Source organism: Gymnoscopelus braueri (assembly GCF_963280865.1).
Source record: "Gymnoscopelus braueri genome assembly, chromosome: 13".
NCBI classification, from domain to species: Eukaryota; Metazoa; Chordata; class Actinopteri; order Myctophiformes; family Myctophidae; genus Gymnoscopelus; species Gymnoscopelus braueri.
In genome coordinates, this window is record NC_137615.1 from 24,825,846 (window position 1) to 24,853,628 (window position 27,783).

The window sequence follows — 27,783 nt, forward strand, 5'->3', positions numbered from 1 at the left end:
GATAGATAGATAGATAGATAGATAGATAGATAGATAGATAGATAGATAGATAGATCGATCGATCCAAGGACAGAAAAAAGATACAGCGCATGGCGATTAGGAAATCTGGCTTGGCCCTCTAAAAACCCCACTCATCTCTGTTGCTACTTTGCCCTCTTCTGCTCTTCCTTCCCCTCTCTAAACCATAGGCTGATCCAGGAAGAGAAGGAGAACACGGAGCTTCGAGCCGAGGAGATTGAGAGTCGGGTCAGCAACTTGGACGGCCCCCCCATCCCCCCTTCTTCCCTGGGGAGAGACGGTGCGGGACGGGGCTTCATCCCCTCCTCCATCACGTCGTCTACCCTGGCCTCCCCCTCTCCTCCCAGCTCTGGACACTCTACTCCTCGCCTGCCCCACTCTCCCGCCCGGGAGACTGATCGACAGGTACAGATGATGCTCTATGTGACTGTGTGGGTTTCAGCATGACTTCTCTTGCATCTCATTGCCGTCGTCTCAAGATACTATATCATCGCTGTCGGGTGAAAAAACCTTGTATGTCCCAAAACCGTTACTTTTCAGGAAATGGCAAGTCCAGTGTAATTCTTATTATTAAGTATAAGTATTATTAAGTCACAAGCTCTTGTTAATGATTTTTATTGGTTAAATATTTATAAGACACACTTAAAGGAGAATTTTGGACTAAGTTTTTCTTACCTTTTCTATGATGTTATGATATCTTAGGATGAATGGTACAGTAGAAATTTTTCATAACTCCACCCTTTGTCCGCCACAGCTTAAAACGTGCGCTGATAGGCCTTGCGTTAGATCACATATTTTAATAGCTTTTTTTTTTTTTTTTGTGAGATCTGACGTTCATAGTGACAGAACACTATCCAAAAAAAGAAAGAAAAAATCTAAGTCTTGCTAGACGAGATTGAAATCTCGAGATTTCAGACTTCTGTTCTTTTTTGTTTTGTTCTGTCACTATGAACGTCAGATCTCACAAAAAAAAAAAAAAAATCTATTAAAATATGTGATCTAACGCAAGGCCTATCCGCGCACGTTTTAAGCTGTGGCGGACAAAGGGTGGAGCTACGAAAATTTTCTACTGTAGCATTCATCCTAAGATATCATAACATCATAGAAAAGGTAAGAAAAACTTAGTCCAAAATTCTCCTTTAACCACTTTCAACTTGGCGTCCCTGTGTTTTGGGCATGTCATTATAGGCAAAATGTTTCAAAAATAGATAAATAGCTGATCTGCAAGCTCACAGCACGCTGCAATTATTTTTTCTACTTTTGTATGACACTTTCGTACACTTCAACTCGACTTCAACTTTATTGTCACATCACAGGTTTACAGGTATAAAATAATGGGTGCAGTTCTTTCTCCCATCATTGCAAAGAGTATAAGATAGGGAATTAATTCATGGAAGAAAAACAAACAAACAAACACAAAAAGATGAAAGGTGCAGGGTTTCTGCTCGACAATGACAATGTATTATGCATGCACACCATTGCAATGCCTTTAATTAGAGAGATTTGATTCTCTTCCAGAACAACAAAGAAGACGATCGTTCCCTCGCTCTACTTGACTCTACGCCTCCCCCCACGCCTCGAGCGCTGCGATTGGACAGAATGACGCTCACCCATCCTGGGGCAATGCTTGATGACCCCCGGGAATTTCGCAGGTAACCAGAGTTCACATGGTGGCCAATTTTCCCTTACATCACACTCGGGGTAGGACACCCCGATATGGACAATAGTGAATGTTTTCAACAGCCAGATCCCAATACTACTTCCATCATCACGTCCTCCACTCGCAACGTTTCCTTGTGCCTTAGCCCCGACTCTGAGCAAGGAAGCGAGGAGGAGGGGCAAGGTTGGAGCAGAGCCCTGCAGGCCCGTCAGGACCCGACCAGGGCTAGGGAGGTTTTTTTATTTGACCATCGGCCATTGACCATTTGACCCAGGGCCGGGCTTAGGCTCACAGACCCCATTATATTAATACAGTAAACATTTTTACGCAGTGAATTTCACTACCTAGACATGTGGGCATGTCTCAGCATGTGTGTTAGTCAGTGCACGCTGACACACACGCTAAAAAAATATGAATTAATAATAATAAATAAATAAAGCTGTAAAATTGCGGCACTATGTCGGGCCAGGGGCCGGGCCGGGTTGAATTCCATAGGCCAGGGCCGGGCCAGGGCCTTCATTTTCGGCCCGTGCAGGGCTCTAGGTTGGAGGAATCGTTCAGGTTCGCTTTAAGGACGGGAACGATTTCCGGGTTATGCTGGAGGATGGAGGAAGGAGGAGGCGAGGAGGCAGATATTTGAGTATTGGGATTTAGCTGATGTGTTAAGATTTTCCCCTTCATGCTTCTTGTCTTGATTCCAGTCTGTCAGCAGATGGCAGCAGTTCCAACAGCAGTCAGGATTCCCTACACAAGTCCAGCAAGAAGAAGAGCATCAAGTCTTCCATCGGTCGGCTGTTTGGAAAGAAAGAGAAAGGGAGGATGGGCCAGCCTGGGCGAGATGGATCAGCTTCTCTCGGTAGGCAGATGGAGGAGAAGGTTAAATATGTGTCAACAGAGAAAGTGGTATAAATGTACTGTGTTCACATGTATATGTTAGAGCTGGTGAGGCTGATGATTTGTGAAACCTTCATTATGGAAGGATGACATATTTAGAGTGTTTTTTGAAAGGTAACTGAGTCGTTCCAGCTTTTATTAGGCAGGAGGACCGTGTCGTGGGACAGGAAAGGAGTCTAGAGATGGGAAAATATGAGAAACATGATAAGTGCTGGACTCCATGTTTAGAGTACCTTTGACCCCTGACCTTTCTGTGTGTCTTATAGCCTCTACACCCTCTGAGGAGCTGGCGTCTGGGGATCCTATGGGGTTGAACAAAACTGGGACCCTGGGACCAGCAGACAAGGACCGCCGCAGCAAAAAGAAGTGCGTATCAGCAGGGGTCATCACCATGGCAGCTTGTGATGGACATTTTCATTTCATTTTTGTCACGGACATGCAAAATAATACTTTTTGTCAAAAACACACTGGCCTAGCCCTAAATGTATACCCGACTCCTAATGGGTCATAGGGTCTATTCCAATGTAGCCTCGGAAACCCAGGCTTTTTTTTTTGTTACAAAAGAAAAAAAGCCTGGGGGAGCGATGCAGGAACGATGGTCTTGGACCTTGTTATCTCCTAACCAATCAGAGTGCAGAGGGGCGTCGCTCTAAATTTGGTGACGTCAGCGTGCTCCGTGCACAGGCCGAGGGGGGGAGGGGAGGGGAGGCGGGGACATAGATTGGTGAAGCAATAGGAAGCCACGCACAAATCCAGGCGGCTGTGTTTGGGTCCGCCCTTCAAGACCATGGATTGAGCTCGTAGCCTCAGGCTAATTCCAATGTGCTGCACATTTTAAAACAATAGTATGTCTGCATTAACTACTGAGCCACTTGACCACCAAAAAGTACAGTACAGACAGTGCTTCCATCGCAAAAGGACCACTTAGACGCAAAGGTGAGTGGGTGCGTATTATACATCATATGGCTATAATAGAGATTGCTGGCTTTTCAAAGGACAGTGTTACTTGAGTACAGAAGGAGATCAAATCAAGTTCTACCAGCTAAACCGTTGGTTCGGTTTGGCAAGGTACGGTAGCTAGTTGTTGATTACATTAAGATGATCAGGTATTCTGCTGTTGATGGGAAAGCCCAAGGCTGCATGCCTTGGGCTTTCCCATCAACAGCAGAATACCTCATCATCGTCGTGTGTGTCTTTTTTCCAATGTTACATTTGCATAATGTAACATTGGAAAAAAGACACACATGACAAGCTAATTGATTTGATTTATTAGATTTAATAATTCATGTTAAATCCTTCTCACAGAAACGTCAAGGATAAAATCCAAATGGAACACTGGAACAAGAATACTTATAAAAAGATATGTAGGCCAACATGATGAGTGATTAATGACGGGCATGCCATTTAATTGAATGGAGTCACAATAGTTTAATGCGAAGGCACCTAACTGTCATGATTTATGACCTTTATCTAGCAAATAGCTCCTTCTGAACAGATGACATGCCTTCTGTTTTTGCATCATTGTCTGACCACACCAAATTGTCTGACCTGTACACAATGCAATTGTGTGCAGGTACCATGTGATGTGCAATACAAATCTCCTTCACATATTAATGAGCATGTTACTTTACGAGTCACCAAAGCTATTCAAACACATTTTTATACGTTTTTACATTATAATGAAGAAAATATATAGGCTATATTTTGAATTATTTTTCAAAATAAAAAAAGTGCCACGGACATAGACATGTCTTGCCACGGACACGTTTGTCCATGTACGGACATGTTGATGACCTCTGCGTATCAGGGAAGCATGGTCTGTTTTGCTGTGACAATGATGTTTTTGTTAACAATTTACCGTAGGCGTTTAGCTGACACCTCAGCTTAATCCAGAGTGACCCTGACAATATTCCTGTCATCCTAGAATGATCATGTAAGAAAGAATAGAGAATATAAGAGTATATAAACATGTTAATAACAGATGTTTAAATGAACATGTCCATATTCTCTCAGTAGAAAGGTATCCAACACCAGCTCAGTGTCTGTCTCTCTTTTATTTCATACCAGGCACGAGCTTCTGGAGGAGGCATGTCGCCAAGGGCTTCCCTTTGCATCTTGGGACGGCCCTACTGTGGTCTCCTGGCTAGAGGTACTATATTCACCAAAGATTATTCTGGAAAAGATTAAGCAACACATGTTTCAAGATGGTTGATGTCTTATCTGTCCCTCATTCCCCACCCTCTGCTCTTCACTCCCGCCACAGTTATGGGTGGGAATGCCGGCGTGGTACGTGGCAGCCTGCCGTGCCAACGTGAAGAGCGGTGCCATCATGGCCAACCTGTCGGACACTGAGATCCAGAGGGAGATTGGCATCAGTAACCCGCTGCACCGCCTCAAACTCCGACTGGCTATCCAGGAGATGGTGTCGCTCACCAGCCCCTCGGCTCCGGCCAGCACCCGCTCTGTGAGGACGCACACCAACACACTGTGGCACCCTACATTGTTGTCGTTTAGAAATGAATATGTTGAATTTACAGAATACATAAGAGATAAAGAAGAGAATGGAATAGAATCTTTATTGTCCACACAAAATGTGCCTTTGGCTTCACTTTGGCAGGGCTCACAGACACATAAATACGTGAAGACAGGCGGCATACACATCACAGAGAGATACACTTAACCCATAAACACTTCTAATTTTATTACGCAGGAAGTATGATAGTGCTTTGTGCAAAATAAGCAAAACCAGAGTGTACAGTACAACCACACACATTCTGTGGTTGGAATTAAGTTGATTGATTAATTGATTGAGTGAATGTATTTATTTGACAAGTTACATTTCTTTTAAGACATTTTACAAGACATGCATGAATTAAAAGGAAAGGGGGCAATGTCAATTGTCCTGTGTGGAGTATAGCCTTATGTAGCGATAACACACATGCAATCCACACTCTCTAGTAGACATTTATTTTATGAATGCACTTTTCACACAACAAACGTGATGTGCCGGTCAGACGACGATTAAAACGTTATAATGCTTACATTTGTGCTCCATTGTAAGACGATGCACGACACCTGATCTAGGCTTTACATAACACACTTTCAGGTTGATTTCTTTTCCAATAGTTGTGTTTCTCTCTTCATTTCATGACACAGTCGACCAGTAATGTGTGGATGACCCACGCAGAGATGGAGACTCTCAATGCTGCCATCAAGCCTCCGGTTAGTGTGTTATTTGTCCTGTCTGTGTCTCATAAACCCCATTATATCTGCTGCTACCTGTCAGTCACACTTTGACAATGTTTCACTCAGTATTGAATCATATTCAGGGTCTGTCTGGTCTGAATCATGTTGATGAGTCTCTCCTCCCCCCTCCTCCTCTTCTCCCTTGCTCTTTCTCTCTCTTTTTTTCTTCTCTCTCTTTCTATTTGTGGGCCCAGGCCATAGTGTTGAGCATCTTCGTCTGTCCCTCCGGTTGCTGTTTCGGTGTGAACTGCTTCCAACTAATTACCCGTTCACTAACACACTGTTCCTCCCTTTGTCCCCCCTTTCCTGTCGCTGCTCTTCCCTCCTGCTCCTCCCTCCCTCTGCGACATCCGTCCATCCATCCATCCATCCAACCGGCTTCTCCTGTCCTGCTTCCTGACCCCTCCGCCTTTTCTCTCTCCACGTCCATATTACTCTCTTCTATCTCTCTCTCTCTCTCTCTCTCTCTCTCTCTCTCTCTCTCTCTCTCTCTCTGTGTCTACCTCTTTTACTTTCTCTGCACCCAAGGAGCTGAAAGAGTTCAGCTGGGATCAGGTAAGACACCACCAGGTTAGAGACAAACTGTGCATTACAGCACATATACAGTACATGTCAACTTCCTTAAAGGACCATCCTGGCATCAATACATTGTCTATTCACAAGGAAAAAATATTAATTAACCACTTAAACCCCAAAATACTGTAGCATATCTACAAGCTTGTAGATCTGCTATTTTCACAATGTTTTATATTTTTCTTTGTTTACATTTCTGGGGAAAATGTCAACATTTCAGAGCATAGCAATGCATTGATATCAAAAAGCACATGTACGAATTTGCACTTTTGAATACTTGATTAGTATTTTTAAAAGCAAGTACAAATGTAACTGTGCAACTTTCACTTCTAATTGAGTAATATTTACCAGAAGTATCTTTACTTTGACTCAAGTACTGGGTTTGAGTACTTTGTCTAGCACTGCCTAATGCCTACAGTATATATATATATATACACATACCGTACCATAGAACATTTTCCCTTTAAAGCTACACTCTATATGTTTTATGTTTGTTGTCACCCTCTCCTGATGGAGAGAGGTATTTGCAACATTGTCCGAATTACAGTAAAGATGGCGGGGTATCTAGGTTACAATCTGGTGAACCGTCTGGTTCAAATAACGTATTATTGACATCGTCAACCAGTAGATGCCCTACCTGACGCAAGGGTCAAAATTTCACAATGGAAGAGTAGGGTGACCACCTCCAATCACTGCAGATGTGCTAATTATATTATATTAATATACTCTACCATATACATTGGTTAGAATAAATAATTAATATTATTAAATGTATTATTTATTATCATAATATTTGATTCATTATTTAATGTATTCATTAAAACAAGTACTAGAGTATAGCTTTAATGGTTATTATTTTTTGTGGGTTATTAAAACATTATAGTAATCAAGTAAATGTTGGCCAATCATCATTGCAGGGTTAGTAAGTCATGGAGGTTAGAATGTAATGAATAAATCAAACAACTCCGCAACAACATAACCACACTGTTATTGCTTTTATAAAACGGTTTCTAAATATATATGGCAACGAATCCAACAGGCAAACACTAAACAAACCAAAAACCACAGAATGCTTTTGAAAATGGTTGGAAGGAATGTCAAGCCAGACCTGCCAGACAACCAGTATGGTCCTTTAACGAGGGCTCCACTGAGACTTCACTAACGAGTTATATTAAGCCACTGACTTGCACCACCAACAGGTACTGTATGAATCACCGTGTTGATCATGTACCTTTCAGATCCTGGCCTATGGAGATATGAATCATGAGTGGGTGGGCAATGACTGGCTGCCAAGCCTGGGTCTGCCTCAGTATCGCAGCTACTTCATGGAGTCCCTTGTGGATGCGCGCATGCTGGACCACCTGACCAAGAAAGAGCTGAGAGGACAGCTCAAGATGGTGGACAGCTTCCACAGGTAGAACTCACCTTCTGTTTACTTGCTCTTCTCACGACCTTGGGACCGCTTACAGACATGGGCATTATCTTCTCACGCGTATGTTTCTCTGTCACACTTCTCATTGTCTGACTCATTCTTTTCTGCTGGCTCCCTGTCTATTTGTCGTTAAAAGAGATACGAGATGTGGTGTTGGTGTTGTTGTCACTCTCGTTCTGCAGGTGCATGTCCCCAGGGGCCTCTGTACAGGCTTAAAGAGTTGAGGGGTCAAAGACACAGAATTGTGTTAATGCTCTCTGAATACATGTGAGAGTGGAGATATGCCCTCAGTTGACCTGCTGACCTCCTGACCTTTTGACTCTTTGACCTTTCCCAGGGTCAGTTTGCATTATGGCATCATGTGCCTGAAGCGTTTGAACTACGATCGCAAAGAGCTGGAGAGGAGGCGAGAGGACAGCGTACACCATAACAAAGGTGAGTGCTTCTTCCCTGACATTACGTACATCTCACCTTCAATTTTAAGGCTATTTTCATGCCTCTCATTCCTACCTTGGTCCACCCCTCTTATTATTTACCAGCTTAGAGGGCTTTTGAGGAACATATATCTTAGATTATTATAAACTCTTGATTCAGATCTGTTATTAGTGTGGTTACTAGGGGCAACACAGTACAGTATTTGGGCGACTTTATTATAGAGCAACCTCCAAATTTCGGCACACTACTCCTCCCACAGTTTTGGGGGCACACACACAAGTCATATGTCAAATCGACCGGCTTCATCGGGAATCGTGTCCTTGCATTTTGCTAAGCAATATGTTATATAGTTTCATTGATATTAATTTCCGCTCCCATTGAAGTATGTTTCTCTCTGAAACCGTATGGGCTACAGTTACCACACTAGGTAGAGAGGTTCAAAGTCCAGTGGCCTATGCAGGAAAAAAATATTACACCAGTCGGCCTCATGGTAAATGGTAAAAGGTGCATTTATATAGCGCTTTTATCCAAAGCGCTTTACATAGATTGTGCATTACATTCACACACCGATGGTGGAGGAAACCATGCAAGGCACCAACTTAGGGGTTCAGTGTCTTGCTCAAGGACACTTCGACAATAACTCTGGGGGAGACCGGGATCGAACTGGGAACCTTGCGGTTCCCAGCTCTACCCCTGAGCCACTGCCGACCCCATGGTGGCGCTATAACAGCCAACTTTACTTTTCGGCCTATAACTCTTGAACCGTAGGACGTAGAATAGAAACTTTTCCCTGGCTCATGACGCAACTCCACATATAGGCCACGCCCATTTGCGTCCGACTAGATTTTCCACCATTCAGAATTTAATTCATAACACACTTTTTGCTCCTACTACAAATTTTCTCCAAATTTAACAAAAGTTGGTACACATGATCTCTGGACCCATGTGATAAAAATGTATAGTCCCTACCGTTTGTCTGTAATTGCAAATTTGAATCGCATGTTGCACAGACTCTATTCCGACACTATTCCTCCCAGCATATTCCTACTGTCCAGGCGGCCGCAAGTTAACCCACGACTCACATTGGGGGCCTCAGGGCAACCACACTTGCAATTTCCCAAAATTGCGTGTCTCTAATTAGGATAATTACTTGTCAAACATTTTTTTTCCCACAGCGAGGTTGAAAAGAAAGCAGAGGATACTTTTGTTTATCTGTGAACCTTAGATTCTTAGGATGAACTCGTCACAAAAATATGTTTTTGAAAAAAAGTGTTTAAATCACATACATTCTCATATTATGACCTCATTCAAAATAATTTCATGGAAAACAAATGTTTGTCTCCGACAATGCTTCCTAAATGTGTTGGCTTAGACAAAACAAATGACCTACCAGCAACCTTTCACATTGCTGGAAGAAGTTCTGAACCACTCCTACGACATTTTTCATGCCTTGAGCAGATTCTAGACCACAGCACTCAAGCAGCTATGTGGTTTACACATGGCTCAATGATTAGATAAATGTCAACTTTCCCAGTTATTAAACAAACCTAAATCTCTCCCTCTCTCTCTATTGCACCCAGGGAGATCATTTGTTCAGCTAATCTTTGCTGATTTCCCCAAAGCAGAATTTATCCCGATAACAAAATGTATGCTTTTTTGGGCTTGTCTGGTGGCTGTGAATGTTGACGGTACACTGTATATTCCTGCGTGTTGATTTAACTCAGAGTTGAGTGTACAATTGTAACCAAATGGTCCCGTAAGGTTACAGTTGTACACGTTCTGATTTACAATTGGATAAATTAAGACTGAGGATTTATTGTGTTGACAAGATCAGTGATCAGTGAATTCATAGGACCACAATGGAAACAAGTCCCAAGGACTTTTTTGTGTTATCCTTTTTTTAGCCTTAATGTCTGACTTTTAACATTTCTAACAAATAAAGTATTCAATCAATCAATCAAAAATAAATCCTTACAGGTACTCCGCACCCTAGAGAACGCCATCAAAGAATCTTTTTCTTTTGATGAGCTTTACTTGAGCAGTGCCAAGATATGGTTTACGAGAATCACTCCAGCTTTTCTTAACCACAATGTCGACACTTTTCAACATTTCTAGGCGATATTGTTTGTTTTAGTTTTAGATGAGTAATTTTCTGTACTAAAGAATTTGTCTCGTCCAAGCCATTACCTCTCTTACTAAATACATACCATTAAATATTAAGAACATATTTTCTTACTTACTGTAATTCTTACTTAATTCTTAATGTTATAAAACATTTCTTACATATGCGTGTATGTTAAACCATAAGTTTAATGAATTTGAATAACATTTTGTGAGGTTTGATTTTTGATACTTAATTTTGATACTTAATAATACGAAATGGATTTGTATGTTTGCCCTCGGCTGACCTCAGCCTAATGACTAGAATATTGCAAAACATTTCAACAAGCACATTAAAATGGTTTACAACTGTACGGGCCAACGGATGTGTGGATCGCCATAGTTGGGGGCGGCTGTTTTCAGACTATCATTTCTCATCGCCGTGCTCTTTCTTTTCTGTGACCCAGATGTAATGGTATGGTCCAATGAACGTGTGATGTGCTGGGTGCAGACGATTGGCCTGAAGGAGTATGCTGACAACCTGACAGAGAGTGGCGTCCACGGGGCGCTGCTGGCTCTTGATGATACCTTCGATTACACTGACTTGGCCCTGCTGCTGCAGGTCCCCAATCAGCACGTACAGGTAATAGAATGTACCCTGTAAAAATTGTGATTGTTAAGGTCCTTACACACCGGGGCGATTTTTTTCATGCGAATAATACGTTTTCTTTTAAAACCTTATAAAGTCAATGCAAGCTTCCACACCAGTTTCGCGGAGCGAAAAAAGCGTCTTTTAATTATTCGGAACGAGTCCGAATTTTGCGTATATTCGCATATTCGCCGGTGTGTAACCGCCTTATATCTAAGTTACAAATGCATAAATTAACGCTGAGAGTCTTACATGAGAATGCATTCATCGTGTACAGAGTGCCTTAACCCTTTAAAATTGGGAAAGCATCTGTGTCATTTTAGATGTTTGCGTTGGCTATTCAATAGGGGTGTGCCGATATATCGTCCCGCGATATATCGCGATACGTTTTCGTGACGATATGTATCGTTTTGGGGGAAAAAAATATCGTTTTCAATTTTTTTTTTTTTTTTTACAATAATAATAATCAGGCATGCAAACAGCCCCGAGGTGAAAAGGGTGACAACATGTTTTTTTTTCGGGTCAGGTGTCACACTATTGCCCTATTTGGATTCAAAACGGCTATTGTAGCTGAAAAGCTACAAGTTCGCATATCTGAATAATGCAAAAACAGAATTATTTGTTTGCATTTGCTTTTTTTCTCCCCCATATATTTTTCATAATAAAAAAAGTGCGTATCGTATCGAAATCGTATCGAAGTTGTGAGCCAAATATTGTATCGTATCGTTTGGTGAAATTAGTGTATCGGCACACCCCTACTATTCAAAAAGAATATTTTTGAACATTTTTGAAAAATCTTGAAAGTGTGAGAACTACTGATCTAGAAGGCATAGGTTGAATCGGCCTCAGGTCTTAATGGGTTAAACTTAAAGTATAAGACCTTTTGTACTTAGTGAAGGGCTGGTGCATACCTTGGTTGATGTATCCTACTTAGCGGTATGACAGTCCTGGCCCACACGGAGTATGTGCATACCTTCCAGGCGCAAAGTGACTGTCAAAATAAGTACACTACCCAGCTTCTCTCAAAACATTACAGGTAGCTTTATACAGAGATCCAATAGTGTTATAAGGAACTGTCTTGAATGCCGGCGTTGCGCTTTTACACAGTAGCAAACAAAGCCGCCCAATGTGTGGTTTTACATGGGATGCCGGCATTCAGAAATCAGAGGTGTGACGCAGTGGCAATTTTATAGGCCAGCCCAGTTCTGATCTATTGATTAATAAATAAATAAAATCGCAATGAAAAAATATTTTTTATTTGTATTTTTTCTGATTGATTAATTAATTCATCTAGCTATTTATTGAGTTTTCATACGGATTTGTCATTTGCATACAAGTGGCATTAGGCATTGTAAATAGATGTATGTATGAAATTAAAGCCTACTAGGCACTTATAACAGGGCGTTAATAAAGTGACCACCATGGCTGGAGCTCTCTCTCTTTGATCTCTGCTATGCCCTGCAGGAGTTAATGAGCATAGTTTCCCCCTCTGAAAATCGATCAAACTACAATAATAAGGATGGTCTATCTGTCACCCTGACATGTGTGTGAAGGATATAACATGTAAGCAAGCTGTGACACTTAAATGGAATGTTACATTATTAGTTACATTATTATGCAACTCTCTGGTATAAAGGATTCTCTTACTGGTATTATTTCCATAGTGTACTAAGTTAACCATACCATACTGTGCACTTACTCACAGATGGTGTTTTTTTGTCCCCCCCCCCATGACAAAATCTTGCCCCCCCTCCTGACAGAGGCTAAAATCGCCTATGGTGTGACGTGTACACAACACAACACAACACAACAGCATCAGCGTCTAGTGTTACACTATGCTGTTTACGATTACTGCAATTGTCCAGTAGATTCTATACATTTACAACTATAGTCTACACACATTTATTTAACAAAGTACAGACACAAAATGGACTGATGACGTAGCAGGCCGCAGTCACAGAAGATCTGTTACTGAAGAATTTTCCTTAAACTTATTAATTAACTTACCTTATTAATTTAAGGTCATTGATCTAAATCTACAGTTGTTGCCACTGTCAGGTGAAAGAAACAAGAATGAAAAAAAGACAAAGCCACGCATCACTAGTGTGAGAGAAAGAAAGGGACAACATGCTGATGATGCATAACATTACAATGGCAGATCAGTACGAGCAACATGTTTGAGATCAGAAATACACTGGAGGAGAAATTGAAGAGAAACAAGGAGCGGTTTGAGGCATAAAGGTGTGCAGACGTCACACCCCTGTCCCTCCATGCCAGCTGTCTCTTAATAGACAGATTTGGCTCTGTGACTACCTCCACTGTGTTGACATTTCCATTGCCGATTCGTCACTGTCGGGTGGAAACCTTGTATGTCCTAAACTGTTATTTTTCTGGAAATGGACAAAAGGAACATGTGTTCCAATGAATCCAATGTAGTTAAGAGCTTGGTCACAATCTTTTAATACTTTTCATTGGTTAAATATTTGTAAAACCCATAGACATATCTAACCACTTTCACTTTCAAACATTTTCAGAAATAGTGAAAAGCAGGTCTACAAGGTCCTGACAAGCTTATAGTGGCTATTTTCACTACTTATGCGTGACACGGTTATATGATGAAGTAGGGCATTCATTTATGGTAAAAAACATAATGTAGATACAAGGTTTCTGTCCGACAGTGGCACATTGCAATACAATACTATGTGTAGTTTTCCTTCCATCCTTTCTAGGCCAGACAACTCCTGGAGCAGGAGTACAACTCCCTCATCCTCATGGGAACAGAGAGACGACCTGAAGAGGTCAATATGTTGGTAAGCATTCTTTTGAAATGTTAAAACAGTGCTGTTGGTTGACTGTGTGTTTTATTGGATAACTGTATGCTCATCACTCCACTATATTCCGCTCTCTCTCTCTCTCTCTCTCTCTCTCTCTCTCTCTCTCTCTCTGTCAGGATGGAACTAAGACGTTCACCCGCTCCCCCTCCTGGAGGAAGATGTTTAGAGAGAAGGATCTTCGGGGCGTGACCTCTGACTCTGCGGAGACCCTGCCTGCTAACTTCCGTGCCTCAGCTATCTCCACACCCTCTGTGACCCTGAGAAAGGTTCAGAGTGATGGTGAGTCCATGGCTACGCCGATTCACCTCTGACTTCTTCCTATGGCCATCCTCTCAGATTCCCAATTGTTTCGCTTTTTGCTACCTCCAAGGCATATCGCATATTAAGCCATGGCATTCTTTACTGTTGTCAACACCATGGCATGACTCTTACAAGGTTCATAAGATGTTACACACATCCTTTTTAACGCTGCCGCTGATGCAGGACAAAACTAGTTGCAAGATCAAAAGGAAAAGTCTGCTCAACAGCTTGCTGCTCCACATTTTATTGTGCAAAATACAAACACAACACTAAACGTTTCGACCATAAGTAGACCTTGTGGTCAAAATGTTGTGTTGTGTTTGTATTTTGCACAGTAAATGCGGTAGAGCAACAAGCTGTTGTGTGGACTTTTCCTTTTGATCTCATGACTCTAAAGCTGGGAGCATACTTCAAAAGAAGTGTAGTTTTTTTTGGCCACACACGTTCTCTGCAAACAAAATTGTTTTACACTCAATGCGCTCTGCTTTGAGTGCTGAAGGTTAGACCTCTATACAGTGCTGGAATGGTGGACCTGGATCTCCGCTGTTTGTTTTCAGCTCCCTCTGACGTACTTTTCCACTGTGTCTGTTGCCAGAAATCTCTGTCATACTATGTCAAAGTGTGTGTTATCTCTCCATTAATTAATTTGGTTGTGTTTGTAGTCCCTCAGAGAGGGATTATAGAGGTTTGTACCTCCTAACCTACCTTGCCTTTCTTCAAAACTGTCCATGGGACGTTGCTAGCAGATTGCGGAAATAAGACAATATGAGCACGTTTCTGACAAATAACACACAATGTACTGCAGTGATGTTCAGCTATTTAGAAAATCTTAGATGTGCAAGAACTGGCAAAATGAAGTTCGGAATGAATTTTGTTTTCGGCAAGAATTTCCCTGCATCCCAAGGAACATGATTGGAATAAGGGAAACAGTTTGAGGATATAGGCGAGCATGCTCTGCAACGTTCTACTGGTTGTATTGCCAGTTTTACTGTAAATGAGCAATGTTGTCATGATCCATACAGTATTTTATGAAAGTGAGGCAAAAACAGCAATATATACTTCAGGGCTGCCTGCTTCACATGTTATTTAAGACACTGAATGCATCACATTGCACAGAGCACTACACTCCCAGGTTGTTCTCATGGTAGTCTGCCATTAGTTTCGCAGTGGAATTTTTGTTTCCTTTAGTAAAGAAACTGGCATTAACAAGGAACAGATGCTGTCTAAGTACAGATGAGTACCATTATCCCCCCATTGCACTACTTTATAATAATGCCTGTAGAAGGTCAATGTTATTTAGACATGGCAGCCGTGATAATGACTCCATCTGTGTTTCTCCGTCTCCCTGCGTGTGTACCGCACGTTTCATCCTCGCCATGTCTTCCACAGCTAACTCTGGTGCCCGCGGTGAATCCGCCTCGGTAAGGACCTACTCCTGCTGAGTGGCTGAGGTGAGAAACGGCTCCTTAAACTCTGCCTTGCAACATTTCTTTTGCAGGGAGAATTATTTCTCCTTGCCTCCGAAGATAGCTTGCACATTTGCTTACAACATTCTTTTGTACCACTGCTATTTTATGCATTAGCTTGCTGTGGGGGGTTTGGTTGGAGCTCGGGATTTTAGGAGTTTCACTACACAGTAAAATCTTCAATGCATGGTCTCCAGAGTCCAGCGGTTGGCATTTGGTCAGGATTTGGGCAACGATTAAATGAGGCCATGAAGGCAGTGGCGTGGGAGTAACGTTGTTTCTCTCTGTAGGGCAGCAGCTGGACTGGGACTGGAAGACCCTCTCACTCATCCATGGAGAAAGAAGATGAATATAACCCTCTCGTTAAATATACAGTAAAATCTATTGGTCTGACCATTCTGCAATAACAGAAATAGAGCGTGTAAAGCTGGAAGGAACAAAAGGGAAAATGACGTGAAGAATGTAAGAAGTTTTAGATGTTCTTTTGAGAAGTAGAATGAGGTCAGCTGTTTTATCTCTCTCTCTCTCTGTCATTTCTTTGTTCTCTTTCTCTATGTGACTGTGTGCTGTGGAGTTGAGTCTGCTGATGAGGCGACTGGTGTCCAGTGTCAGCCATTGTGGCTCCATTGTTGGCTTCTATGGTGCTGTCAGGGGTATCCCTAAAGCCTAATTTATACTTAGTGCACAGTGTTGCTCCCAACAAATAACAGATTTTCAAGTGAGCGGCTTGAAAATAATTGATTTTCAAGCGAGCAGCTTGAAAATCAATTATTTTCCGCCAAGTATAAATTGGGCTTAAGTGTCCCTGATTGGTCAGAATGGTGTAGCAAAATATGTCCCCATTCAGGCCATCATTTTCACTCCAGCCACATCAGACGGACCCTCCTCGTAGTTTGTCTATTGGCACCTTGAAAGCCGAGAGGCTCCAGGCTGAGTAATCTCTTTTGAAGGGACCCCATTATGGAGATCAAAGGCCAAGGAATAGAAGTGGAGGGGACAGAGGGGCCACACAGAGGCATTGTGTTCAGTGGCTGTGATGTCATTCAGTGGCTAGTTGGAATCCATAAAGTCAGTTTTTAAGTGTAGCGGGGGTGGTTATTCTTTCCAAGGCCAGGTTACCGGCTCCTGTAGCACTAATTGAAAGGCCTGGCATCCATTCCTCTACATGTGGTCGTGCAGTTTATGACTTGTAATCATCAGCTCAGGTTCTTGGGGAACTCCTGATGACATAAAAGGTGTCGGAGAGATAAAACAGCCCAAGCGACCTGAAGGAAATAGGACGGAGCGGACAGTCAGTCATTTTACTCCACACACAAGCCATAAGGGAGAACTCTACAGTGAGGGAAGAGAAGAAACTGGAAGAGAGGGCAATACTGAAGAGGTCCGGGAGAAACCTTTAGCCTCTGTGTTTACGATGCATGTCCAACAACCAAGATGACAATGAACTCAACTTTTTTTCGGTGGTGAAGATGATATGAGGTGTCATAAAAAAGAAAACGAAAAAAAAAAAAAAAAAAAACTATATATCTGTATAATAAACCTATGGGGGTGGGAGCCTGGGGATCAATTTGTAAAATGTGTGTATTTTTTTCAGTTGTATTTTTTATTTTTTACAATAACTATATTTATTTTATTTATGTATGTATTGGATAAATGTATGTACATGTTCCGTTCCTTCTCAATTCTGACTTGATTTGAACTAGTTAAAAAAAAAGTCAATATGAAACAATGATCTCAAATGGTCATTCAAATACGCTCCTGTACGTGTACATTTTGAGAACAAATTGTGCAAAACAATTCCATGGTTTAAAAGAAGTGACAGTAATACAAATTGAAAATATCATCTGAAAATTAAACAATGATGATGATGATGGTGATGTAATAGAAAAAATAAAGTGATCCCAGTGGATCCACTGATCATCGCAAAAGGGCATTTTCTCACCTCGGTCTATCAATTTACAATTTAGGCATTTAACTCTGTCATTTGGCTGTCCTACTCTGTCTGTCTGTGTGTGCGTGCGTGCGTTCTACTATTGGCAGTCAAGTAAAGAAATGCATTTACATATTAATCCACATATATACTGTATAGTATATATCAATTGTGTATAAATCTGTGAAGAGGAATTGCAGCTCGGGTTTTGAACTGTTTGAATACGAATATATAATAACAGCACAACAACAAATGATATTCACGATATCCTGATTCAGATCAAACTCCAGCCATTTATTGTACTGAATACAGTAGTTAACCTGTATGACTAATTAAGTTAGTTGTATGAAAATAATGTGAAATACAAAGATCCTTTATTACAGTGTTTGGTAGGCAAATCGAACAAAGCAGCAGCTGAAGAAGTTAACTCGGTCATATAATTTAACAGAGGAGGACTGCCGGGTTCTGAGATCACTTGGATCCATAAATCATGTTACGCAAAAGTGAGGTTACGAGGGTGGAGGGGGTATTGTAACACAAAATGCCAACTGACTACTTGTTTGTATGCAGCATCAAAGTTCCCCATAATGCCCAGATTTAACAGCTCTCCTGTGACAGATCCATGGTAGTCCACACATGCAAACAGTATGGAACAGTAAAAACATACCCCAGTAGGTGGCGCTCTTTCCTCTAAGAACCAGAGAAGACCAGAGGCTGGAATTATCATCAGTTGCGCAGTGTAGTAACCTACCACTCCATGAAACCTTCTATAAATACACACAGATATACATAGCTTTATACATAAAGGCGTACTGTTCTCATATTGTACACATATGAAGTAATATATTAATATCAAAGGCATACACATGCTTACATACTAATCAGCAATAACTTACATTAAGTAGATAATAGCCCATAAAAAACAGTACTTTTTTAAAAAGTAAAATCACTATCTTTATATATGACAATTTTCCCTAAGATCTAGTATTGAGGTCTTCTTGTTTTTCATGTAGTCATTTTCGATTAGGGCCAAGGGAGGGACAGGAAAGGAGAGAGAGACACCTTGAAAATGTGGGGAAAGGCCACTTACAGTAAGCCTAATATTACTTAGTCACATGACGGTGTCACTTGACACATTGTTGTTAGCTTGGAAATCTGTATTTTTGGTGAGTGCCACTGCCACGCGACAAAGTATAAATTAGGCTTTAGTCCAGAAACTGAGAGAGCATAATAGAAAGACATCACAGTAGCAGCAGCTCTGTTCTGAGTGAGATTCCACTTCCCTTTTCTACCAAACACTCTCCTCATCTCTTCGCCTCTCTCTCTCACTCGCTCGTCCTCTCTCCTCCTCCTTGTCATGCCCTCCCTGCCCACTGCCGGTTCACGCGGGACAGTAGCACGCACACGCAGGACGAGTCGAGACGGATCCACCTCCAACCAGTTCTGTTGTTGGCGTCTTTGGTGAGTGCTCGGACGTACGACTGCTTGGCTTTGCATTCACTCACCCACTGTTTCTTATCAACCCCCAGGCAGCTCTCCCCAGCCACGCCCTGACCCGTTAACCCCGCGGCCCCGCTGGCGTCTCTGGACCCACGTGATCGCCCCGCCGCTGAGTCCCTCTGTGGCTCAGCCCGGCGGCAGCGGGTCTCGTAAAAGTACTGCTTGAGCGGCCCCGTTTGCGTCTGGATCACTGGCAAGATGGTGACCGTCCGACCGTGGGAGTCGATGGCCGTCTTCTTGTCCGTGACCCAAACGCTCTCCGTCTCACACACCGACCGTTCCCCTCTCCTGGCCTCCGTCATATGTGAGCGTTTATTTCTTTTAATGTGTTGGACGGGCTCACTGCCGCCTCCGAGATCGTCCGTCCCCATCGGCAGCCCGCTCCTGTCGATTGCCCTGTCGCCATGACCCTCGATGTATCTATCCGCCTCGTCCTCCTCCTCGTCCTCCCCGTCCTCTTGCAGCACACCGGTCTCTAACATGAGGAGGAGAGGTGGGTGCTTTGGAGGCAAGGGGGACGGGGAGAACAGAACCCGTGGATGTGCATCCAAAAACAGCATCTCGTCCCCTTTCGGTATACCGTCCACTCCGAGCCCTAGACCCAGTCCGGCTTCCATGCCCTGTCTCTCCTGAGACTGCTCTTGACCTAGCCCAATTTCTGGTGACCCATGACTCCCTTCTCCCCTGTTCACATTGCTCCCCTGCTCTGTGCTGCCACTCGACTGCTCCAAGGGGACTGGGGATTGTGGTCCTTTTCCATTCGGGAGACTAGCAGCATGACTGGCGGCACTGTGGGCTCCTCCTCCAGAAACCTGTAAAGGTCCGATGTCATTTTTCTCTATGGTTCCGCTGTACAGAGAGGAACGAAGTTTGTCACCCACAGCAAAGTCTGCATAGTTCATGTCCTTCCGTCTGCTGTGGCTGTGAGTTTGGTAGTCCTCTGCTACAGAATTATCTGTGGAAACAGAGTCTTTTTGACTATTATTGTTGGAAGTCCTGAGTTTTCCTTCCCCTGTGGGTACATGTACATCTAAACTGATTTCATTCATGTTACCACTGTCTGAGTTGGTATTAACTTGGAAGCTTTCTTGACTCTTCCCTTTGAATGTGGAAAGCCCTTCGTGTACTGAGGTTTTGACATAGTCCTTATTATGCATTGCACTGCGGCTTTGCTCTCTGGCATCTTCGCCACGAGCTGCAGCCATGTTGTAGTCCATTTGTGAGGCTTTGCGAAGTAGTAAGTTGTAGTCCACAGGAGGCTGAGCAGGGGCTGCAAGGTGACTGGCAGAGACATTGTGGTCCTCTCCACGGCTGTCAATGCGCGGGCCAGGCTCTGTCGATGCTGCAACAATTCTGGACACAGGGCTGTGAGGGAAGGGCAGGGCCGAGGCAATCACCATGGCAACCAGGGGAAGCCAGTGCATCACTCCCAAGACGTATCAACTGATGGAGAGAGACCATAGATGAGAGGGATAGAGGAGACAGACAGAAAAGGCAGTTGGGAGGGAAAGAAAACAGTAAGACACTGTTACATGCTGTATGTTAACAAGGCAAATGATGGCATATACTGTTAGATGGGAAACTGTAAGCTTGCACCTCGAATAAAATGTGAAATTAGCCTTTTTATTGCTGGCCTCCAGCTTTATGACCCTGGTCTTTTAACCGCCAAGGTATGGCTTTAAAATCTTGGCAGAACTCTTGGCAGAACTCTTGGAAAATAAAAGCTAGTTCGGCATGGTGGCCCTCATTCTCTGTGTTGGGAGATGGTGCTTAATACTGTAGATTCTGGTGTCTGAGGGGCTGACCTTCAAATGGAGACACTGACAACCTGGTATGCAATCAAGTTATAAATTGTATAAATTGTAACATCCAAAGGAGCTGGATTAGAGAAATACCAGCCACACACAAAAAGATAACTTCTGTTTCAGCTTTTAAGGACATGAATGTTTTGGTTACTGTTATTCAAGCTTCTTCTGGAATTCACCGTTTTTGTTAAAAATTCTCTTTGACTCAGTCATTGGTGACAGATATGGTTTGGATTGTATCTGCCAAAACATACACGTCAGAAGGAAACATGTTGTTATTGCTGAGACAGACCTCAATTATTCTACCTGATCAAACCTGAACTGGAGTTAAATCTTTTCCTTACAGCAGGGTCACCTGACCGTGATATGACCCAGCTGCTGCCCTCAATAGGATATTTTACTCTTTATGTAAAGTAAAGTGAAAAGGTTTTTTATACAGGGCAACAAAGACAATACACAAGCTATCTGAACAAGAACCAAATCAGTTACCCAATGTTTCCTCTTTCTTTCTTTCTTTCTTTAGAAAAGAACAAAGACTACGAACAACGCCAACAAAACAAACATGTATGAAAAGAAAAGAAAAAACATTAACTTGTATTAACTGATAACAAAGCAAATTCCAAAGTGTCACTACTCACTGCTGTTCTAAAAGAATATCCTGTCATCTGCCATTGACCAAACCTTTACTAAACTAAATACACACTCTCTTCTGTAATATGTTCATATAATAACAAGCAAAGTCATCATAATTATGGCAGTAAAGTGATACTGTACACAAACTGACTGACTACAGTATAATTGCTCTGTGTTACTATAAATAGATCCTGGCATGCGGAAGACCTCTAAAACTAATTGGTTCATCAGCCCTGACATGATCTATACATAAAAAGTAGAAGATAATTGTTTTGGCTTTTACAGTGAGTCTTCCCCCTGACTAACAGGTAAGACATTTGTGTCACATGTCCCATGTGGCAGCTCAGCATTCATTATGCATGTCAAGCAAGATGAGGTTTCCAACAGGAAAGGAACCCTTTAGCAGAGGTGAGCGTCAAGTTTGTTATTTGTGTGAAAGCAGGGAGGAGGTCATTTAGACAGAGTTAAAGCAGCTGGAATGCTCAGAATGTCAGTGATGTGGCTTTACTAGGCAGGCGCCATCGAGGTGTCTTCAGGCAGTGAAGAGCAACGAGGCAACACTGCAACAAGTGTGAATGTGTCCATTTAGTCTGTGTCTGTGTGTGTGTGTGTGTGTGTGTGTGTGTGTGTGTGTGTGTGTGTGTGTGTGTGTGTGTGTGTGTGTGGTGTGTGGTGTGTGCGTGCGTGTGTGTGTGTGTGTGTGTGTGTGTGTGAGTGTGTGTGTGTGTGTGTGAGAGAGTGAGTGAGTGAGTGAGTGAGTGAGTGAGTGAGTGAGTGAGTGAGTGAGTATGTTAGTGACTGACAGACAGACAGCCAGTGTTAAAGAAGGGTCATGGTGAAAGGATGTGCACTGAACATGGTCACACCCAACAACACAGCTCCTGGAGAGTTTGGTTGACACATCACTCAAGCAGCTGTCCTAGGTAAAGAGAGTGCTTGTCTTGACTTCCTTGACAGCAAATCACATCAAAGCGCTCACCTCAACTCTTCCATTTTTTTTTGTTTTTTCTTTTACTACTGCTTTGCATACAGGTATCATACCAGTTGACTCAGGTGTGCAATTTAAACGACAATCTAGGTTGTTCCAGCAGATAGGGGTTGAAGACTTTCTGGCACTGAAAGAAACTGTAATATTATAGATAAAATACATGTTCAAATGAGGCAAGAGAAAAAGTTAGCAAACTGGTCAGGAGATGTGGAAAAGGGCGTAAGAATCAATAACACAAAAATCTCTGCGATCTGTAATATGTAAGTGTGTGTCTGTGTGCCTGGTACGAGAGTTGGCTTAGCTTAAGTGTTTCTATGGAACCCTTGGAGGAGTCAAACAGGAAACATGCGCTGGCAGGCACACACACATGCAGAGAGAGAGAGAGAGATGCCGTATCAGTGCCTTTTCTGGCACAGGGGCAACACTTCATCATCATGCTCCATTTGCTGCAGGGACATGCATCATTTGCGCTCTCTCCAAAGCAGACAAGGACCTCCACACACCATCACCTCCCCACCTGCCCTCAACCAGACCATGACATCCCCAGATTCCCCAAAGGACACAGAGCAGAGCTTCTAAAAAACTGATGACTTGTAAATAAAAGCCACTTAACTTTCCAAATGCATGCTAATAGGAAATGATGCTGCCTTGCTGTCACCAACACAATTCTTCACATCCCTCACCTGCGGCTGCGAGGCAGTGCAAGCTACTAGAGCAGTGGTTTTGGCATTTGAGCCACGGACCACCATGAGATTTAGCCTCTCAGACCCAGAACTTAGAATATTTTGTTCTCGTTGGATAAGATTTTGTCCACAGTTCCATGCTGTATTGATGTGGCACCACAGGAGAGATAAATAGGCAAACATTGAATAGGTTGATTGAAATAACAATTCTTCTGCATTCTCTAATTGTGTAGACTTTATTAAGTAATGCAGTCAGATGTTTAACAAGAATTTTACTCTTGAGAGCGTAAGGGTCCATTTGGTTTCATTTTATGCTCTCAAGAGTTAAAGATCTATAATGGTCCATTTGGTTACCAGCTCTCCATCATTTAGCTGGGAACCACCTGGGACCACTGGAACCACTGGTTGAGAACCACTGTACTGGAGCTATGTTAGCAGCAGCCAGCCAATGAATGAGTAGCTAGCTTGTCAAACCTTTTCTAGAAACAAAAAATAAATAATGTTGATTTATGAATATTTCTATTAAACACAGTAAAGAGGAGAGGTTTTACATTTACAAATGATATCATTGCCAATAAAACAAATCACTTAAAACTGGCTAAACTAGTCTGAAGTTTCGAAGTGTCAAACACCCGAAATAGCCGATCTACAAGGTTGCGACCCTTTGTGAACTTGAAGACTTGCTATTTTCGGCACGTCACGCCGCCGTACGATGAAGTGTAAATCAGGCTTCACTTTGTAGTTAAAGACAACAGGTCAAACGAAAAATAACGAAGTAGGTGGCCCGCTAGATTTTAAAGTTAAACTTAAGTGCCGAGTCATGCCCGCGGCCCAGCAGCCCAAAGGAAAGGAATGGAAGACGAACGTGAAGGCAAGGAAGGAATATCAAAACGCTCGCCCCAAAACACAGTCACCCCGGAGCAAATCCGGCGTATTCACCTGGTATTCCTAAACGTAACCTCAGTAAACTATGCCTATAACCTAACCTTATTCCTAAACTTAACCTCAGTAAAACTAAGGCTAACCCTAAACTTATTTATAACCTTATTCTCAGTAAAACAAATACGAGAATACTTGGAACCGCTGGGGGCGAGCGTGTTTTGGGGTGAGTCTTTCGGTTATCGAAGGAAGACTTTGCCCAGAAAGTAGTCTATTTGTGGAGCTGCGGCGGTTGGTGACTTGGTGTCGCTTGCCGACCAGCTTAAAAATCACAAATAAATAATTTCTGCAAGCAACACCGTCGTAATACGGATATAGCTAAATTATTAAGCTGGAGAGACAAAGTTGAGGGAAATCAGACATTTCACTACACTACACAATTAAGCGTCACAAGATATTCCATCCATGCAATGTATAGCCATGAAGAATATGGACTGGTAAAGGTAAGTGTTGGCTTGTTTTCTTCCATATAGGTTACATGTAAATATTTACGTTTATTTCTGTTATTTATGTGTGTGATGTAGCAGCATTGATATGAAGTAGGATAGCAGCAATTACAACCAAACCGGAAGAGTGGGCACCTCAATGTTATATTGGCTAATCCCCCCCATATAAAAAAGTTAAGAATTTAGAAAATTGTCTGAACTGAAGTGGTCTTGAACATTTGACATTTAAGGCCTAATATTTCTACAATTGCTACAAAACCTGTGGCTCATTATGTAATTATTAAGTCATTATAGGCATAAACAAGAAGTTGAAGGGTACATTTTATTCTGATAATCATTTGCTGTGCATGTTCAAATCATAAATCACTTGGCATTACTTAAGACTATTCTCAAAATTATTATTATTTTGTCCCTCTTTTTTTGTTTTTGTTTTTACAAAAACAATAGCCAAAAAATGTCCGATTTAACATTGAGGTGCCCACAATGTTCCTGTATCCTGTAGCAATATATAATGTATGGTATTATTGGGTCAGAATGGATAGATTTGATAAAGCTATATCAAAGTAGCTCATTGCTTGATTGTTTCGCACTCAAAGTAGACTAGGCCGTTTGAGCCTATAGCTCTCACAATGAGTTTGGAGGCCTAAACTGATAGGAAAACACAACTAGTAATTAAACATGAATGAATGAATGAATAAACAAACCATGATCTAACCACGTGGTTGTATATGAACCTTGTTCATATACAATCACACATGCCTTGATTATCTCTCCAAAAACAGCCAATGCTTTCACACTTATAACAAGGGAAAGTTATTTGTAAGTAAATGTGGCACCTGCCTGGCTATTGGTTTGACTTCCAATTGAATGCTGCTAGTGTAAACCATGGAGGGTTAAACAGAGAGAGAGAGAGAGAGAGAGAGAGAGAGAGAGAGAGAGAGAGAGAGAGAGAGGATGCAATAATGTAGAGAATCAGGGGAATTATGAGACTATAGAGGGGCCTTGGATGTTAGACCCTCCCCAGGAAACAGATGCTATAGGGCATCCCACACCTGGCAATGGCTACTGTGCTATTAGGCTGTTAACAACTAATCCCCCCTCATGTGTGGCTAATGTCAGAAATGTCCACCTGACAGAGAGATAATGCACTGTGTTGAGGATCAGGCCCAGTTGTCCTAATCCTGACTCTTTGAAGTCATGTAACCCAATGAATTTGGGTGAAGAGGAAGTCTGGATCCTAGTGAGCACTATTCCCAAAAGATTATAGTCCCAACAGTCTACAGTTGTTCTACAGTTGATAGGCTCGTCCCCATGAAGCTCACCTCAGACTTTCAGTGGCTCAACTGTGTAGGTTCGTTTGACCATGGAAACTATGAGAGGACAGGTCACCACTCACCAGTGTGGCCATGGCACATCGGATGAGAAAACATTGGCAAGTAAATGTTTGTCTCCATTTCTCTCTCTCGCTCTCTCTCTCTCTCCGTCTCGGGCTAAGTAGAAAGCCCTGGCCTCACACGTGCTCATTTACAATGCCTTGCTGTCCCACTGTGCAAACAACCATTAATTCCAGGTCTATGATTGTTTCATGCCAGGCACTGTCTGCAATGTCTAACCCCCCACAACTCTTTTTACTTCTGTAACCTTGGCTCTATATGGGCAACTCAGTGAATGGTCTCTCTCTCTCTCTCTCTCTCTCTCTCTCTCTCTCATAAACACACTATACAGAAGATGACAATGATGATGAGGCACTGTATATACAGTTTCAGCCACTGAATTCACATAACATGATTTTACTTTTAAGTGGTAGCTACTAGCTTGTTCAACCATTTAATTCCCCCTCACTCTCCCACCCACCCACCCACCCCCCACACACACACACACACACACACACACACACACACACACACACACACACACACACACACACACACACACAAATAATAATTATGAAACCTATTGAAAAATTACCATACAATTCTTTATAGATTTTCCCTCTCCAGTAGCCTAGTAATAGAATGACTATAGCAGGGGGAACTCAAAAAACGGAGATCTGTAAGTCAGCCTAATACCATAATAACACACTTGCAGATGAAGTAAGTAACATAAACTTCAAGTGTCTTTTTGGACAAATCTGTTGGCAAGACTTTGATCAAGAGATCAGGAGGCAACTTTGTGTGATCTCAACATGCGGATTTGGATCATGACGAGGCGGTAGCTTTCACTTCATTCTGACTGATTGCCAATACAAACAAACGTGAAATATGACAGCGCGATTGCCAAGGAAAACAAAAAAGTGAAATGTGAGTGACTGACTAGTGACTACCATTACGGTGAGCCTCCGGATATTGTGGTGCGGAGGCACAAGTTAGAGTTGCGAATGGCTAAGACTTTAGTGAAGTGTCCGAGCAGATTGTGCTCACTGTGGACTGCACAGGTATAGTAAAACACAACATATTAGTTAGGTTGGTAAATAAGAGCCGCTTCATTTCTTCCCATACCGTTTAGGTGAGACCCGGACCACGCGTCCTGCCAGCTGACACCACATTGGTTATGAAGTCCGGTTGCCAGGTTCCCCGACTGGTTCAAAAACTGTCAAAAAACACTTTATATCTGTGACCACAAACCAACAAATCTAATAGCGGACGCTTCTATCGTGTCTTCTTTTAATAGTCCGTGACAACATGGCATGTTTGAATTCGACGAATGACAAACGAGAAAGTAGTATTCGGAGAGCCGCGCTTCCAACAGGAAAGCATTACATGCCAAATACTGTCAAAATGCAATGTCCCACAGTTTAGATATTATTACAGAGGCTGGTATTCCTTGGTAGACGATGCAAAAATGTTTCACTTCAAATTACTGAACGGCGAACTACCGATACATACAAAAAAAAGCCGTAGTTTATTAGAGAAGTTTGCCAAATGTTTGGAGTTATCTGAACTCCGCCTGTGTAACGCGGATCGACTCTGGTTTCTTCTGAAGCGGAGAGAGAAGACAAGACGGAGCAAGATGTTTTTCTTTTCTTTTTTTTTTCTTTCAAAAAGCAATGGACATAGGGGTAGATCCAAGTCGTGAAAACAAGACGAGTAACATCTGTGAGAGTTGAGGTATCCAATTCCCAGTTCCCTCAAAATGATATGATGACAAGATCTAACATCTTAATGAGAGAAAAATGACAATTACAATCCAGATTTCAAAACAAAACGGAGCCATTCAAGTGTCATTTCCAGAGAGGTAGTTGCAGTGCAGACA

General features: G+C 42.3%; 2 protein-coding genes across 2 annotated transcripts in view; one reads left to right on the forward strand and one right to left on the reverse strand.

The window, feature by feature from the left end:
• The window catches only part of ppfia3 (PTPRF interacting protein alpha 3), a gene marked incomplete at its 5' end in the record, with an annotated part of 30,305 nt that extends 14,286 nt beyond the window's left edge, over nucleotides 1-16,019 (forward strand). Inside the window, 15 exons of the mRNA XM_080447701.1 lie at nucleotides 189-423; nucleotides 1,537-1,670; nucleotides 2,380-2,534; nucleotides 2,839-2,938; nucleotides 4,640-4,721; nucleotides 4,836-5,036; nucleotides 5,729-5,794; nucleotides 6,347-6,373; nucleotides 7,630-7,805; nucleotides 8,161-8,258; nucleotides 10,826-11,001; nucleotides 13,737-13,817; nucleotides 13,958-14,120; nucleotides 15,531-15,592; nucleotides 15,898-16,019. Of these exons, the coding sequence (XP_080303827.1) occupies nucleotides 189-423; nucleotides 1,537-1,670; nucleotides 2,380-2,534; nucleotides 2,839-2,938; nucleotides 4,640-4,721; nucleotides 4,836-5,036; nucleotides 5,729-5,794; nucleotides 6,347-6,373; nucleotides 7,630-7,805; nucleotides 8,161-8,258; nucleotides 10,826-11,001; nucleotides 13,737-13,817; nucleotides 13,958-14,120; nucleotides 15,531-15,583 (1,747 nt within the window). The 3' untranslated portion in view covers nucleotides 15,584-15,592; nucleotides 15,898-16,019. The remainder of the gene's footprint in view (nucleotides 1-188; nucleotides 424-1,536; nucleotides 1,671-2,379; nucleotides 2,535-2,838; nucleotides 2,939-4,639; nucleotides 4,722-4,835; nucleotides 5,037-5,728; nucleotides 5,795-6,346; nucleotides 6,374-7,629; nucleotides 7,806-8,160; nucleotides 8,259-10,825; nucleotides 11,002-13,736; nucleotides 13,818-13,957; nucleotides 14,121-15,530; nucleotides 15,593-15,897) is intronic.
• Nucleotides 16,020-17,894: 1,875 nt separating this feature from the next.
• Nucleotides 17,895-27,783, reverse strand: ntf4 (neurotrophin 4). Its single transcript, XM_080447681.1, has 2 exons — nucleotides 27,030-27,783; nucleotides 17,895-20,480 (listed from the first exon to the last, which is right to left on the reverse strand). Exon 2 carries the CDS (start codon nucleotides 20,459-20,461, stop codon nucleotides 18,893-18,895), a length of 1,569 nt encoding a protein of 522 aa, XP_080303807.1. The 5' UTR covers nucleotides 20,462-20,480; nucleotides 27,030-27,783; the 3' UTR covers nucleotides 17,895-18,892.

Excerpts from the sequence above, each read along its gene's own strand:
- ntf4 (XM_080447681.1), bottom strand. The coding sequence starts at position 20,461 with ATGCACTGGCTTCCCCTGGTTGCCATGGTGATTGCCTCGGCCCTGCCC.